Source organism: Alternaria conjuncta (genome assembly GCF_024043145.1).
Source record: "Alternaria conjuncta strain BMP 0040 chromosome Unknown scaffold_9, whole genome shotgun sequence".
In the NCBI taxonomy this organism is placed as follows: Eukaryota; Fungi; Ascomycota; class Dothideomycetes; order Pleosporales; family Pleosporaceae; genus Alternaria; species Alternaria conjuncta.
The window spans coordinates 707,524-723,110 of NW_026250098.1; the positions used below are offsets into that span (position 1 = coordinate 707,524).

General features: G+C 51.5%; 7 protein-coding genes across 7 annotated transcripts; 4 read left to right on the plus strand and 3 right to left on the minus strand.

The window, feature by feature from the left end:
* Positions 1 to 37: 37 nt before the first annotated feature.
* J4E85_006697 (uncharacterized protein) lies at positions 38 to 1,009 on the minus strand (the record flags this gene model as incomplete). The annotated part of the gene is made up of 1 exon (XM_051470933.1): positions 38 to 1,009. One exon carries the CDS (start codon positions 1,007 to 1,009, stop codon positions 38 to 40), a length of 972 nt encoding a protein of 323 aa, XP_051325143.1.
* A 1,112-nt stretch (positions 1,010 to 2,121) lies between these two features.
* J4E85_006698 (uncharacterized protein) lies at positions 2,122 to 3,687 on the plus strand (the record flags this gene model as incomplete). The annotated part of the gene is made up of 1 exon (XM_051470934.1): positions 2,122 to 3,687. The coding sequence occupies one exon, from the start codon at positions 2,122 to 2,124 to the stop codon at positions 3,685 to 3,687; it is 1,566 nt and encodes a 521-aa protein (XP_051325144.1).
* A 377-nt stretch (positions 3,688 to 4,064) lies between these two features.
* J4E85_006699 (uncharacterized protein) lies at positions 4,065 to 5,071 on the minus strand (the record flags this gene model as incomplete). The annotated part of the gene is made up of 4 exons (XM_051470935.1): positions 4,065 to 4,444; positions 4,501 to 4,584; positions 4,635 to 4,904; positions 4,957 to 5,071. 4 exons carry the CDS (start codon positions 5,069 to 5,071, stop codon positions 4,065 to 4,067), a joined length of 849 nt encoding a protein of 282 aa, XP_051325145.1.
* Positions 5,072 to 6,253: 1,182 nt separating this feature from the next.
* J4E85_006700 (uncharacterized protein) lies at positions 6,254 to 7,082 on the plus strand (the record flags this gene model as incomplete). Its single annotated transcript, XM_051470936.1, has 2 exons — positions 6,254 to 6,323; positions 6,373 to 7,082. The coding sequence occupies 2 exons, from the start codon at positions 6,254 to 6,256 to the stop codon at positions 7,080 to 7,082; spliced, it is 780 nt and encodes a 259-aa protein (XP_051325146.1).
* Positions 7,083 to 9,106: 2,024 nt separating this feature from the next.
* On the plus strand, positions 9,107 to 9,742 carry J4E85_006701 (uncharacterized protein; the record flags this gene model as incomplete). The annotated part of the gene is made up of 1 exon (XM_051470937.1): positions 9,107 to 9,742. The coding sequence occupies one exon, from the start codon at positions 9,107 to 9,109 to the stop codon at positions 9,740 to 9,742; it is 636 nt and encodes a 211-aa protein (XP_051325147.1).
* Positions 9,743 to 11,048: 1,306 nt separating this feature from the next.
* On the plus strand, positions 11,049 to 12,348 carry J4E85_006702 (uncharacterized protein; the record flags this gene model as incomplete). Its single annotated transcript, XM_051470938.1, has 2 exons — positions 11,049 to 11,330; positions 11,383 to 12,348. The coding sequence occupies 2 exons, from the start codon at positions 11,049 to 11,051 to the stop codon at positions 12,346 to 12,348; spliced, it is 1,248 nt and encodes a 415-aa protein (XP_051325148.1).
* A 64-nt stretch (positions 12,349 to 12,412) lies between these two features.
* J4E85_006703 (uncharacterized protein) lies at positions 12,413 to 14,629 on the minus strand (the record flags this gene model as incomplete). Its single annotated transcript, XM_051470939.1, has 3 exons — positions 12,413 to 14,091; positions 14,163 to 14,226; positions 14,411 to 14,629. The coding sequence occupies 3 exons, from the start codon at positions 14,627 to 14,629 to the stop codon at positions 12,413 to 12,415; spliced, it is 1,962 nt and encodes a 653-aa protein (XP_051325149.1).
* Positions 14,630 to 15,587: the final 958 nt, after the last annotated feature.

Below are 15,587 nucleotides of genomic sequence, written 5' to 3' on the forward strand. Positions count from 1 at the left end.
TAGCAGGTTGATGAGAGGTTGCACATCCCTGGTAGCCTCATCCGATCTTGCGTAACGAGTTGTAATGCTCGCCTAGACCGTGACTGTGCTTGTAGTATCCCAGCCAGATCTCTTCCTTCTCTTTGACCTCGTCCTCGGCCTCTATCTTGTCCACCTGCCCATCGCTGTGCAGCACGCATATCTTTAGACCGTATGTCCGAGCCAATGCTAGCAGTTCTAGATGGCCACCCCATTCGCCTGTCTCTCTAATCTTGCGCACATGCTCCGGCAACGGGTCTTCCATAAAGCCCGAAAAGTCGTCCCCATGGCCTTGGATCCAGTCTGCTGCCGCGTGCCTGACCGTCTTATATGCCTCGGACTTAGCGTCCAGTTCTCGATCTCCCTGTCCATTGATGGTGACACCTATCCTCGGCTTCAAGCCCAACTCCCGTGTCTGCAGTTGGTCCGCGACTGCAGCGTATAGACAATGACCATCCGCGCGTATCTCATGCAGCGCCAGGCCGTGTTTTTGTAATTGTGTCGCCATGCGTTCTCGCTCTAGTTCGCGTGGGTTGGGTGCGTTGGCAGCTTCGCGCTCTGCTTCTGCGATGATGGAGGCTTGTTCGGCGGCGCGACGGGCGAGGCGGGCTTTGGCACGGTTCGGCTTCTTCTTCTTGGGCTCGGTGGAATCGCCATTGGTGCTGCTGTCTTTGCTATCCGAGCCATCTACTCGGAGATTGGACATGTCTTCTTGGATATCCTGCGCTTCATCCCCAGAGCTCTGTGGGTCCTCTGCTTGTTCCTCCGCATCCACAGCCTCTCCACTCTGCACAGCGAGTTCGTGCGCTTGCCGCTCTTTCAATTCGCGCTCGAGTCGCTCGCACTCATCGTTGACGCCCTTTCGTGTCTTTTTGCTCGCTTGTTTCTTCTTTTGTGTTATACGGGATACGAGGTCGCGTTGCTCTTTGCGATGCCGAGATTGTAGCGCTTCGAGGGTTTCTGGTGCAGGTGCAGGCGTCGCGTCGCTCATTGTGACGGTGTAGGGTGTCGCAGAACGAGGTAGGTAGGGAGCGGAGGACACGAGGCAAGGGAGAGAGCGTGGGTACTTTGCTGTGATCGACCAAACGATGGTGGGGTGGTGGGGAGCGCGACATTCTTTGGCGTCTCGGTGAATGGTTTCGCCGACACCTACCTTGTCTGGCATGCTTCATCATCTGTCTTTATCCACATACTCCGCCTATTACCAAAATTATCATCAGCTCGATGCTTAGGGCTTGACTCTAGATCGTGTCTGCGCCTATCCGAAAATAAGAGAGATCGCGGGAACCCACGTATCTCGCTGACTTATTCCTTGTCTGTATTCTGCCGTCAATTCACACTTCAAGAGATGGGTTTAAGCAGGCATTCATCTCATGTATCGCTGGCACCGAGATATGACATTATTCTTTCTTGCTTTCCGTCTTCCCCTCATTTGCTTAGCTAGAATCGTAGGCACCCGCCGTGTCAAGATAGTGAGTTGCACCACCATGATCCCACGCGCCGAGCATCTTCGAAATTACCAGGACGCTTATGAACGATTCGAATTGAAGTTGTTCGATCACCCAGATCTAGAATGGCGACAAGGTTTTAAGCATACTACAATAAGGCCTGGTAAGTTGGAGACATCCGAAATAACCCTCACTTTTGATTCCGTCTTTCGGTCACCCAAAATGCTCGAATCCTCCAGATGCGCCTACAGTGCACTTCCGAATTCGCTCTCTACGCTCGCCTCATGTTTGTAGTTCTGCGTGTCTAGATGGAGACCATCAAGATCTAGCTCGTTCAGAGACAATTGCGGACGAACCAAGATTATCCGGACCGTGAAGCCCAACGTCATGTAAAGAGAGTCGCTCAGCTACTAGCAATATCCTGCGAACATAGCCCGCTCTTACGCTACTCTGAAGATTATATTGCAAACGAACCCAGTACGAAAGTCACCTTCACCATCCCGCTCCTCCACCGCACCTTCCTTGGCGGCCGCGCGCCTTCCATTAGGCGCTACCGAGCGCACAGGACTTGTCAACACCACCGCTGAAATACCACTGGGACGCGTCATCATCTCACTCTGCCATTGGTATCGATTGGTACCCGACTATCACAGAAATGCCTTTCCACGACCAGGACTGGGAAGACCTGCAGCGCGACTGCGACATCTTCCCTGCCTACAGCGACTTCATCTACGGACCCGACGAGCGTATGGTCGTGACCCAGGAACCTGGTTTACACCCTGCGATATACTACATGAATCCACCCCCGCCGGTCCGGTACACCAACAGCATGCCTTCACGGTCTTGGTCTTATAAGACCGCCGAACGATTCGAGGGGCTTGATCCTGCAGCTATGAGAGAGGTGCAAAATGCGAACTATGGCTTCGTTAACACCGATATGGGTGGCACACGTAGCGGCAGTACTACTCCTGGATTGGATGTACGCCCACAGACGGGCAGTCCCCTCTATCCGTTGTTACCACCGCAGGGCGTCCGCACTGTTCACGAGAAGGCAATTGCGCAACGTAGCATGTCGAACGCGTCGCAGCGCCGACCCCAGCCTGGATCAGCAGTTCGCTTCAGCCCGTCGCAGCAGCAGCAGCCAGTGCGAATGACCAGGCAACAGACGCAGATGAGGAATGCTCCGGTCTATCAACAGCCTGTTGTTCAGCAACAAAAGCCGTCCTTCTTGCGCTCATCATCTACGACTGATATCGATGAGAACCTGGCGCAGATGAACTCACGTCACCAGCCAACCGTGCTCTCGCCTTTTACGTCACCAGCGCCAATGCTACCCCCGCCCATTATGCTGCCACAACAACAGTCATACAGTGCCACCGGTCTGCCTCAGAGCTCTACTCCCAGCCCAACTTTGAACAACTTCATAAACCCGAGCAAGCAGGTCCCTCTCCTCCGGCCAGTTGATATACTGCACGATCCGCGCTACAACATCCTCCACCCCGACAAGCGCATGGAGATCGCCAAACTCCTCCACGAAAATGGGGCTGTTGTGCGCGACTCTCAAGATAATGATCTGCGAGCGAGAGCTTTCGCGAACATCCAAAATGCCACCATGATTGTCAACCAGTCAATGGCCAGCATGCAGGCTGCGATGGAGTTGCAGCAGCAGCAGAGGGCGCAGCAGACTCAAAATCAGGAGGGCTCCCAAGCGCGGATGGGACACATGCATCAAACTCAACAGCCTCAGTTCCAGCCTCAAGCTCACCAGGTATATGCTCAACCCCCGCTTCAGCCGGGCATCACACCCGCGCAATCCTCCCCGTCGTCCCCGGACCCATACTACACTATTCCTCACACTCCTCAACAGCAGATGTCGCCACCTCAGCCACCCGCACCCCAAGGCTATCCGACGTCGTATCCTCAAGATTCCATTCCGAACCCTACACCGCCGCAAATGTCCGTCCAGCTCCGCGCGAACATCAATCGCCACTTACTACAGGTCTGGCAGTGTCTGCGGGTCGTGCTATGTACCCCGGATAACCCGTCAGAAGAAGCTGCACAGAACAAGGAGCGCTCAGGTCGGTGGATTGAACAGTTCAAGGCGAGCTTGCCAGGTGAAGGACGCCCGTACCTGATGCAAGTCATGTCAAGGATGATCAAGGAGCATAACGCAGGGGGAAATGTAATGGCGTTGTTGGGGGTTCCTTCCCGACCAGCCTAGACGGCTGAGCCTAGTGGTGGTGGATACGAGCGCGCTGCGGAGGTCACAAGACATTACTTGCTTCTGCTATACAAAATGGCTTGCAAAGAAGAATGCAAGGTAGTACATACAAGATAGCACCCAAAAGTCAGACTTTCAAAAACAACAGTTGCGACAACTGAGCACTCTACAGCATGGCGTCAAGAATGCGTAACCGCTGCTAGTGGATGCGTTTAGTTTTGATATTCTACGGTAATGACAAGATACAAAAGAGTCAAACGCTCTCTGCTATCCACCCATGAAGCTTTCCAAATCAGAAGCTTAGCCACTAAATCATTCCTTTGGTGTGTCTCATTCTTGAAGGTCGCGTGCGAAATCTCGACGTGTACCCAAAGCGCTTATAGCTTTATGCACTTTTTGCCACACTTCTTGCAGTTCTCGACGTTGAACTTCTCGTAACATTGTTCGCAGGTCATCCAGCTGTTAACCATGCAATTTACCAACCTGAATTTCTCATATTCCACAGGAAAGACTTCTTTCATCCGGTCTTGTAGCGTGTCGAGCCGCGCATCGACCTTATTGCGCGTATCGCAACAATGGAATTCATGCTGAACAGCACCACCGTCTGTCATCTCGATGTCCATCCAGTTGACCCTTGAGTTCTTCTGGCCGCCAATAGGGGGGAGGCGGACATGGACTGCATTTGGGATATTGCACATCATCCTGCCGGGAAATTCGTAGCAGTTGGGATTGCTGTAAGCGTCATCTGTGAACCCCACTGCAAAAAAGAGAAAGTTAGTGATTTTGCATAATGCTCGATAAACAAGCACTTACCCATGACCATAGCAACTGAATCGACGAGAAGCTGATGGATATGTGGGTTTTCCCACTTCCCTCTCGCTGTAAAGCACAACTTGGCTAGAACTGAGATGAGTGCATGCGTACCCAATGCGGATGACATTACTTACTCCACTTCCATTCAACAGGAAATGGTTTCAACTTAGTGACTTCTTCGACATTTATGCAATAGCGGGGTGTGTTGAAGGCGCCGCCCTCGACGCACTCTCCATCGCGCTCTGCACAAAGAGCTTTCGTTACATGGTCAATTCCATCTTTCCATTGTTCGCCTATGAAAAAACCTGAGTTGATGGCTGGACGGCCAACCCAGACTTCCACAGTGGCAAAGCCGTGGTGAACTTTGAGTGGGCTCCAATCGCAACATGTGGCGGTAGTCACATCTATCGATGTCAGTAAGTAAATTCCAGGAGAACGTGGAGAGCCGCGCCATACCCGTGTATTCAACAGGCGAGACGTCGGTCATGCTGTCGAAGACAGTAGGAACAGCGGCAGTGAGAAGTGCGAGACCAGCGACCACGTATAGGGCCAATGTACTGAATAGTCTCATGTTGGGCGGAGGGATTTGCTGTTGGTATAAACTCGATCTGAAATTGGGATTGGTTGAGTTAGGTCTCGGGAATGGAGTAAAGAGAGTGGAAGGAGCAATTTTGTTGAGTGATATGTACAGGTGAAGGTGACTATAAGCCAATCGGAGCCTGGTCAACGGTTTAGGATCGTAGTGAAAGAATCAGAGCTTCCTGGTGGTAAGGGCGAAAGTTGCCTATGCGGAGCCACGATTCCTCAGACAAGACAAGCCCTCTTAATAGGCAGCTTCACTAGCTGTGACAGCTGAAGTCACTGCTTTACTTCATGCTGCATCCTATATATGGCTTGTGGTTATGCAGTGTCCTATACAGAGTAGTGAGACGACCAGAGATGCAGCTTCCAGTAGCCCCACGAGCGCTACAGTTGTATCGCTACGTATCCCAGACTTTTGATGTCTTCCTGGCCTAACCTTGAGTACAATTAGAGGCCTCGTCAATGATATCGGCTTGTGCGCTCCGCTTTCGACAGCGACCCTTGCTTCCCCGATAGACATGTATCATTTCGAAGCTAGGATCTAGCATGGTGTCGAAATCCTGTAAAGACCCAGAGAACCAGCTGGTTTAATTGAGAGTGCGTACCAAGATGGATTTCTGATGTTGGCACTTTGACTTCATGGTTTCCCACAGTCCGCGACCTGGTGTGAACGGTCACGGTGGGATGCATCATCAGATTGGTCGCGCAAGATCTCGCAGTCCAGCGATACTGTGGACAATGCTTTCTTCACAAAAACTGTTGCATCCTCTCTGTAGTGTGTGTCGGCATCAGGTCAGTCGTTGGTGTTAATAGCTAGTCGAATACGATGAGGAGGCGAATATGGTAAGGCACCCCGGGTGCGTAGACCGTTGGGTCAAGGCAAACTGTTCCGACCCAAGGTTTACGTTATGAGGATGCTCTGCTAGTCAATAAGAAGTGAATAAAGGCGACGTGTGAGAGAATGCGTCGTTTGTCGCTCGGTCGACAATCAAATTACGTATCCTTTAGCGGCCGACGATTACGTCCTGCCTAATGCGGCTAGCACGCTGACACTCAGCCCTTCACCTTCCTTAATGTGCATCTCTCCACAACCTCTTCTAACCCCCTAGAACTCCCAAGAAAGCTTTTGTTTTGCGCAAAAGCTTGTAGCAACATTGCGATGAGCGTCACAATGTCTTCGAACCCATCCACTGTGAATGCTGGCAGGTCTGCGGGCCGGGGCTTTAGCGACCTTCCGCAAGGTACCATACCAACCTCGGCACAACTTGTTCTCAGCTCACAGACGCGTAGAGGTGCGCAACAGGATATACGCGCTTGCCGCGAATGACAAGCAGCGCCTTATTGAGCAGCACGTCAGCCGGCGCAGTGTCACAACAACAAGTGAAGCGTTCTGGGCTGCGCGCGGTTACTACAGCTTGACTCAGGCGTCACGACAAACGCGTCGCGAGTTCCGCGAACTGTACTTCAGGGACCGTGCTGTATCGGTGCACATTCGCGATGCGCAAGACTACCTGGATACCATTTACCCGTCATCTGGCGATTTTGCCGTCGATCGCAACACCATCAGCGCCTGGCTCACCATACGTACTGATGTCGAACGCCGTGGCAAATACGATACACCCATCGAAATCCGTCCCCTGCTTTTAAGCCTTTTCCAAACGCCTGGTCTCGAGTACGAGTTTGTGGGCAAGGGAGGCGCGATCTTCAACGAACTATTTGTTGGTTATGAAGCGGAGTGGAAAGCCGCAGTGGAGGGCGTCTTCAAGAGCGTGGAGCTGAAGGAACCGAGCGTATTCGGTCTGAGGCTAGTACTGAATCCCAAAAGCACAGTGCCTTGGGTCAAGCAGTGTAAAATATCAGTGACAAGGCTACCGCACGTACCAGAGGATGCATTGGAGTGGTTCAGTGCACTCGGACTGGACACGGAGAACGACATGATCTTCGTGAGGAAAGGTGCGCCGAAGTGGCTGCGCGGCGACTTCATCAAGGGTTCGAAGTAAATTTGGCGATATGGGTTTGTGACAGAGACTCGTCTCCGTGTCAGAAGTTATGGTTGTGTTAATATGGAGTTGAATACTGATTTTTGAGTTGACTGCAGGTACCCGTGGACGTGCAGCGTTCCGAGATCGGGTGACAGAAGCACGTGACCGTGACGTAATCCAGGTGCCGCTCACGATGCGCGATGAGCTGCCATGAACCCAAACAACAAGCAGACGCGTCGATACAGACCAGCGCTCACCTTTACTTTCCGGGTCTGCTTCTGTATGCTGCACTTAACTGAGAGCCTGGTGGGCTCCGACGGCGACTGACTTCTCTAGGAGTGTTCCCTCTTATCCATATCCAGGCACAATACCATGCTTTCCACAAAAGAAAGCTGGGAGTCAATACAATACTTATCCTATTTAACAGCAACACCATGCAGATGTCTCCAGATTTAGAACAGGTGATTCCCACGCGGCAAGCATGCTGGCGGCTTCCAGCAAAGCAACAAGGGGCAGCTCGAAACGCAACCCCCGAAAGACCTTACAAAAGCAATCATTCCACATGGACACAATAAGGTATGTACTGAAAGCTACAGAACAAGGTGAAAACGTGATACTGACGTCCTCTGGTCGCTACGAGCCTAGCGCAAGCATACCGCAGATATCAGCCGTCGATCCGAGCGCGCGAGCGGGCTACTCTCCGCAGGTTCCACCGAGCCGTCACCAGTTGGCAGCCTCTCCTTTCGTGGAGTTGATCATTCCTCCAGTGTTTGTACTCTTGACAGACCCAATAAGTCTTTCATCAGAGCTATGCAGCCATGAAGATGGGTGCGTCATTGCGGACGCTGACGCCGGACGCGCGTACAATGTTCGAGAATGTTGCTCTGACTCTGTCGATACGAAGAGGGGATGCATTTTGCCTAGGACTACTGCAGTCTGGCCCAGATCCATACTCGGCTACGTCAGGAGTGTCGTCCGTTGTGCGAATTGACCAGAGATCATCTTCGAGGAGCACGATGACAAGCTTGACTATTTCGAGACATTACCTGAGCACACCGTTCGAATATCTCATCTTTTCCAACGAGAATAACCAGATTCTTGTACTGCAGTGATCACACTGGCGTTCTATCGATCCTTCTGCCTTTATCAGACTCATATTCGCACGAGACATAACGCTCCACCTTGCAGGTGATCGTCGCCCCCACGAAGGTGCGCACGATTCGCAGTGCCGCCGAACTGCACTACTGGATTTGGGACGACCAACCGGTCTGGGAATTGGCTGTCAACAGGGGCTTTCTCGCATCATCTGAGAGTTTGGCCTTCACCTGAAGCTTGTGTCCGGATACCAGATCGTGGATATGGTTCTGAACGAAAGGCTCACCCTACAGCACTGGTACCAGGGATGATTGAGCACTATCATCAAATGGTAGGCTTCTTTTTCCATTCCTTTTGGTGAGTGATCTAGGGACACGGGGAGGATGGTGACATGGACTTTAAGCACGATTTCTGCGACGAGACACCAACACTCATCGCTTCTTCTTCATGGTTCGGAGGGACTGCGCGCACGATCTCGTATGCGCCAAATTGTGGGTTCGGATAGCTTTCGGTGCTACGCAAACTCGGTGTCACATCCCTCGCTGTCGCATGCGCCACGGAAATCGGCAAATTAGCGACGCGCGAAAGCCACCTCACGCGAGCCACACTTCCGCGCTTTCCGCACCGCCCCTGCTTTGGCCAATCACACGGCGGCCTGCGCCATAGAAGCCATGCTAAGCTTCAAAATTGCGGCGCCATTTTGATGAGACTTCTGCAGCGTGCTGGTGCGGCTAGTCCTGCATTGTGATGGAGAGCTGCTGATGACATGTGGCTAGGAGTGGCTTACGCACGCCGTGGGGAAGGGATTGGGCAGAGCATATATAGCGTGAAGCCCCCGTTGTGGCTGTGTGAAACGCACCACAATTACCATCGTCTACTACTCGTTTAGTCTAACGTTGTCGCGGTACGGGCCTAGCGCTATCCTGATCTACGAGACGAACGCCACCATGTCATTCGAAACCTACATACAGCGCGCAGACAACTACATCACCAAACAGATCCACAAGTTCGAGCAACAGAGACGCGGAACCAGATCGCCGCCGCGTGCAAATGGATATCACCCAATGCCGGTCCTCCACGGGCAACAGCAAGGCCGGCCGCAGTCTCAAGGTGGCTACCCCGGCAGCCCTGCTCCGCAAGGCGGTGCACCATCAGTGCCACAGGGTTGGATACAGGAGTACGACACAAGGAGCCAACGATGGTACTACATAGAGAAAGCTACGGGAAGAAGTCAATGGGAACCACCGTCTTTCGCCCCGCCGCGCGCCGCTACGTTCCAGCCTGACGTTCGCATGCCCAGTCCATACGAGCGTTTCACCCGGGAAGACGAGCAAAGTCAGCGATGGCGCGAGCGATCCATTTCCCAGCCACAACGGCCAGGGTCTGGTGTAAGTGGACATGGACAGTTCCTCGATCCGAGAGAGAACGAAGGAAGTGGAGGCGGCAGTACAAGCCCAGGTGGCATGCATAACCAGTTGCCACCAGGATCACATTACGATATGAAGACGGGGAAGGTGGTCAGTAGTATGTTCCCGGAGGGTCAGACTCATCACAGCTGGCAACAGGAGATACAGAGGATATGATGTTTGTTAAAGATGCTGGAGGAGGAATCAGAGCGACATACATAATGTCACCGACATGGAGTTCTTGCTTTACGGAAAGGATACCTTCGACGAGTCGATGAGTCCTGGTGTTATGAGTCTTTGATCAAATGTCTGTTGTACAGGCGACTGCGATAGAACTCTTACCGTTGTCACAACACTAGCAACTGTACTGCGCCTTCTGTAACTGAACTTTGGAGATTCTCGTATCCCAAATGATCTCGTAGCCTCATGCCGTAGCTCACAGTTTGGCTGCTCGCCGCGATTGCCCTGTAAAGCTGCCGTCACTTCATCTCGTGGGAGTTTTCAACACACATCTGCTTTGTGAGGATGTAGAAAGCACATTCGGCTGTAAGCAGGCCTCGAATTGACCTAGGAGTCTACATTGCTACTAAACTTTCCATTTGTCTCTTTTAACAACAATGTAGGCTCCAGAGTGAACGAAGTCGTTCAGACGCTCCCAACTATTTCTTTCTCTTTTGTATAGAATACTGCCCAGCAGACCACCGTATCACAACCTAGTAAGCCGAAAGCAGACAATTAAAGCCTCCCATGTCCACATTCGGCATCATAATCGACCCTGAAGGATATGTAGAACGCGGCCAATTTCTTGAGGGATGATTCGTTCTTGAGGGATGGACAAGGTAGAGGCCGGAGACATCGTCCATAGATGTATCCGAATCTGAGTCTATCAACCACCTAAGTGGCTAATACAAGGGCCACTAGTAAACACATATCACTGCCAGCCTCGTTCTAACTGGAATAGGAAGGTCAGAGCATCAGCGGCGGCATGGAGGACTGACACTTTATCAGATCCTGCTAGGCAACAATCGGGATGGGGGGCCTGGGCTCATTCCGATCTGATAAGAGCCCAGATCCGAACTCCGAGCGAACATCGTATATACTGTACGCAAAGCGCGTCACGGTTTATTGGATATATGCAATTCTCGCTGACGATATTCATACATATGTGTCATTCCAAAGACCCTGAGAAAGCTGTCGATGGGATTGTTGGTGGTCCGGCACCGGGCATACTCAAAACTGAGCATCGAGCCCGTGACGGGGAAGACCCGGAGATAACGTCTTGGACCACTGACGATATTAACGACCGCCTGGTGCGGTTGAAGAATGAATACGGAGTATGTTAATGTCTTACTTTGATCAATTCTTGCTAACAAATTAGTCAACATGGGCGTCACCCACGGACACCTCCGATCCTTACAACTGGCAAGCTTCACGCAAGATCACCATGGGAATTATATTCTCTTTCGGCCAGCTGATACCCATAATGTCTGCAAGCATGATTGCACCGTCGCTTCCTGCCATCGCTTCCGATCTCACCATCAGCGCTTCTACTGCACAGATAACCATGTCGGTATACTTCCTTGGCATGGGCATCGCGCCGTTCTTAATCGCAAGCGCCAGTGAGATATGGGGAAGGAAGCCAATCTGGCTGATATGTAACGCTTGGTACGTGGCCTGGAACACACTTTGTCCTGTGGGAAGGAACACTGGCTTGATGATCGTTGGGAGGTTTATGACCGGAGCTGGTGCGAGTGTGGGCGTAACGGTAAGTGATAAGACTTATTAACGCCGACATGACAATGACTAATTATCCGCAGCTCAATGGACCAGTCATGGCAGATATGTATGGCGAGAACGAACGCGGCAAATCCCTGGCCATGGTGACGCTACTGCCCTTCCTTGGTCCTGCTCTCGGACCAATCATCGGTGGTCTTGTTACCCATTCCCTCCATTGGTCGTGGGTCTTTTGGATCATGAGTGCTTTCAACGCAGTAGTCCTAATCGTTGGATTCTTCTTGATTCGCGAATCATACACACCAGTCTTGCTCCGTCGCAAAGCCTTAGCCGAGGGTGGTAACGTCCCAACCACCAAAGCTGAGCGTGCTCGCATTGCGCAGAACCTCCTGCGTCCAATCCGCATCTTTATGACAAGGCCTATCACCTGGCTTATCTCACTGACCGCGACGTTGTCTTTTGCCGTCTATACACTCATGCTCGCTACTTACGCGTCGCTGTGGATCGACAAATACGGTCAATCTGAGCTTGTCGGCAGCTTACATTATCTCTCGGTTGCAATAGGCTCGACCCTATGTGGTCAACTGGGCGGCCGCATCATGGACTGGTCGTATCGAAGACAAGCTAAACGGACTGATGGAAAAGGCGTGCCTGAGTTCCGCATCCCCTACATGGTTCCAGGAATGATCATCATGCCAGCCGGTCTCTTCTGGTATGGGTGGTCGGCCGAGCGCACACTCCACTGGGTGATGGTCGATTTCGGTGTTGTTATCTTCACGCTGGGTAGCTTCATCGTGAACCAAGCAAGCATCGCATACCAGATTGAGGAGTTTGGCCAGTTCGCAGCTTCCTCTGGTGCAGCAATTCGTTCTGTTTCGTATGGCCTCGCATTTGTCTTTCCGGTTTTTGCGCCCGACATGTACAACAGTCTGGGATATGGTTGGGGTAACAGCGCATTGGGTTTCGCCTCGATTGGTTTGGGATTACCAGCAAGTGCTGTGCTGTGGTTTTGGGGCGGTAGGATAAGAGCTGTTGGCAAGTCAAGCTGAGCACAGCGATCAACTACACATGTCAATAGAGCATGGGGGTTTAATTGAGGATGTTTAAAAACGGCTAGTTTGAACGAAACCTGGACTGTAAGATACTTAGGTAGAGTTGGAGAGAGTGCGTGATCAAAACGAACGCGTCGCAAGGTCCGCTAGCCATGACGTCATTGCCGCATTGACCCACGCCACGCTTGAGCACCTGCAACTTCGAAATCTCGCCCAGGGGGAGGCCTTCTACTGCACCATCGTCGAGTTCCTGATAATCGACCTTGACAATTCCGTTCTCTCCGTGACCCGTGTCAGCATATTCGGGGTGCACAGCCGCTACTCTGGCGAAGATGATGAACTTGAGAATATCTTCGCCGCTATTGCCGCTCACCCTCGCCCGGCTCCCAGGTCCCAACCTTGGAAGCCACGGTTGTTTAACGTTCTCTTGCGCGTCTCTCTCCCAGCTTTCCAATTCGTGGTCATGTCGAACATATTCCGCATCGATCTCGGAAGCAACCGTCTCGCCATCAAAAATGTTTCCGTGATCTAGCTGGAGAGAGTATAACTTGAGTACCAGAGAGAGCACGCTGTTGAGTTTGCCCGACAACGTGCGGTATACGAATGGGTTGGCCGCAGAATGTAACAGGAAAAGAGAAGCGAAAAAGTTCGGATCGTCGCAGGGCGCGAGCTTGATCAGCGACAGCTGGGACTGGATATCTGTGTAATCGTTGAGGAATGGCGTACCCGTAAGTGGCAGACGCATCAACGGTCGAACGCGATTTACAGCCTTGTTGACACCAGTCTTGTCGTTTGCGATCTTATGTGCCTCGTCCAAGATTTGGCCCCTCCAGTATATGACCATGGTGGGGGAACGTGCGAGAACCGGTGTCTTGAAGAAGTCTTCGTGCGACGCTGCAGCGGCCATGGCATCTTCGTAATCTGACCGTAACGTCTCATAGGATGTTATTACCACATCAACTGCGGCAAGCTCGTCTGCAGTATGCGCTGTGGAGTGGTACCACGACTGGTGTCCATGGTATACAATGACACTTGGAGGGTTTTCCAAGTGCACCTGGAGCTCCTTCTCCCATAAGGGAATGAGATCGACTTGGACAACGATCAGAAACCCTCCTTGTATGCTCACTTTGCGGTCAAACTCATGCGAATCATGCCCTTCGTCCAAAGTTGTCTTGTCAATCAAGGACCAATCACGCCCATGCATGGCAAAGTCTTGCTTCAAGACGGCGTACAATCCTACGGCTACCAGCGTCTTGCCAATACCCATGCCGTATGCCACAATGGTTCCATGATGGCATGCCTGCAATCTCTGGAGGGCCCTATGGATAGCATGGCGTTGATGTGGGTCGAGAACGATGGGCTCTTTCGCATTGGTAAGCTCCGATGGTGTTGCAAAACCCATCCCCGACTCCGTTGTGTGATCATCTGATCCAACCCGAAGCCCTTCCTGTATCAGACTCCACAGCAAGTCATACTGACTTTTCAGAAGTGCGGGACTCACGTCCTTTGCCTCTTTCGTCTTCTTGTTCTTGTTCTTGCGCTTCCTCTTCGAAGGCTTCTGTTCGTCATCTTCTTTGGGGGCGATATATGCCTCAATGTTCTTTCTCCTCCACGTTGGGTTCAACCCTCCAGTCTCATGGACCATGTTCAAGAGCCTGTTTCGGGTATTGGATGGCGGTGGGGCAGCGTCATCGAAGTCTTGGAAAGGTCGCACTCTGAGCGGGTTCCTCCGCTTAAAGTCTGGCGGAAGCATGGTGATGGGTTAACCAACACTGAATACTCCCTGGGTAGATTTATGTGGCAACACCCACATGCGATCTCAACCTGTATCTTCTCCAGTCTTTGACGATGACTGCTTGTGACCTTGGCTAGGCTCTATGTATCCTTCAGGGTTGTTTATGATATCGAGGGCGGTTGTGGAAGCTTGGATTGACTGCTCTCGGCGATCAAGCTGGGTAACCTCAAAGGGTTAACAGATGCACGAATACGCCCAGAATTAGTAAGAGTGCTGAATAAATGCTGCCCATAATTCCCTGTAGTCGATACGGATGCGCTTGACTTGATGCGCCAAAGGTTGGGGCAGTTGTCGACGTAGTCGGTAGGTTAACTGCCAGCTCGGGAATCTCGGGAAGAGCTGTCTGAAACCGATCTCGGTCGCAGCCTTGTCGTTCTTCTCCGCGGCCTTGCACAGCTCTCCAAGCTCGGTCCACAGGGGACCAGCAGTGGCTTGGAAGTCAACATCGCAGGCTTCGACGTCGTTCTCTAGGACCTTGAGCATCGCTTGCGAGGTTAACTGCCAATCGTTAGCGAGACTGGTTGTAATCAACTTCTGATGTGTGTCTACCTTGCGAGCATTCTAGCGCTCAACGCAGTTGGCGAGTTTCTTCACCTTTTGAAGCATCTTGTTAGAGGTCTTCTCGTTAGGCATGCCGTCTTTAATAACCTTGATGTTGTCCTTGTGCGTCTCGATGTTTGCGCGCAACTTCTGGTTCTTCTTCTTGAGTTAGAGTACGTCTCTCTTAAAAGTCTAACAACTCAGGATTAAATGTCGGGTTCGAGTTATCCTGCTTAATAGTTTTAGGTGTTTTCTTAGATAGCTGCGGAGGAAGAGAGGATATCGCGTTTGTGGGACGCCTTGGTGTTTCATTAAGTGTCGAGCTAGGCCCGGCTATTTACTAGAGCTAATTGAGGGTAGTTGTAGCGATCTCTAGCATTTTGCTAAGAGAGTTGCTGAACGAGAGCAGAGCGGCATAGTGATTTAGAAGTAGGTGTAGAAGACAGAGCGCACAGTTAATAAGCGTAGTTGCTTATTTTGCGTAGTTGTTTTCTATTGCCAGGTTGTATTACAGTTGTCACTGTGATTTAAATAACACAGTAAAGAATGCAGAATAGCGCTTGCATATAAAACACTCTTGAGAAGCTAACATATTAATTAGAACGAAGATTGGGCGTTTATGAAGACAAAGTAAGAAGGTAGATAGAACTAGCATGCTGTCTAAGAGCATTAACAGTCTTAGCAAGAGGAAGCGAGTATATTACATATCATTGGCCTTAATCAAGCGACGCTCTCGGTACATCTGCGGGTAAGACAACGGAAACCTTAAACCGAGGCGCACTACGCAATGCCATAGCAGCGTCTACACCTTTTTTTTGGCTATGCTGTATTTGTCTCGGATTTTCGTGCTGACCATGGGCTACCTCGAAGCTGTCGCGATTATTCTACTTAACAAAGCACG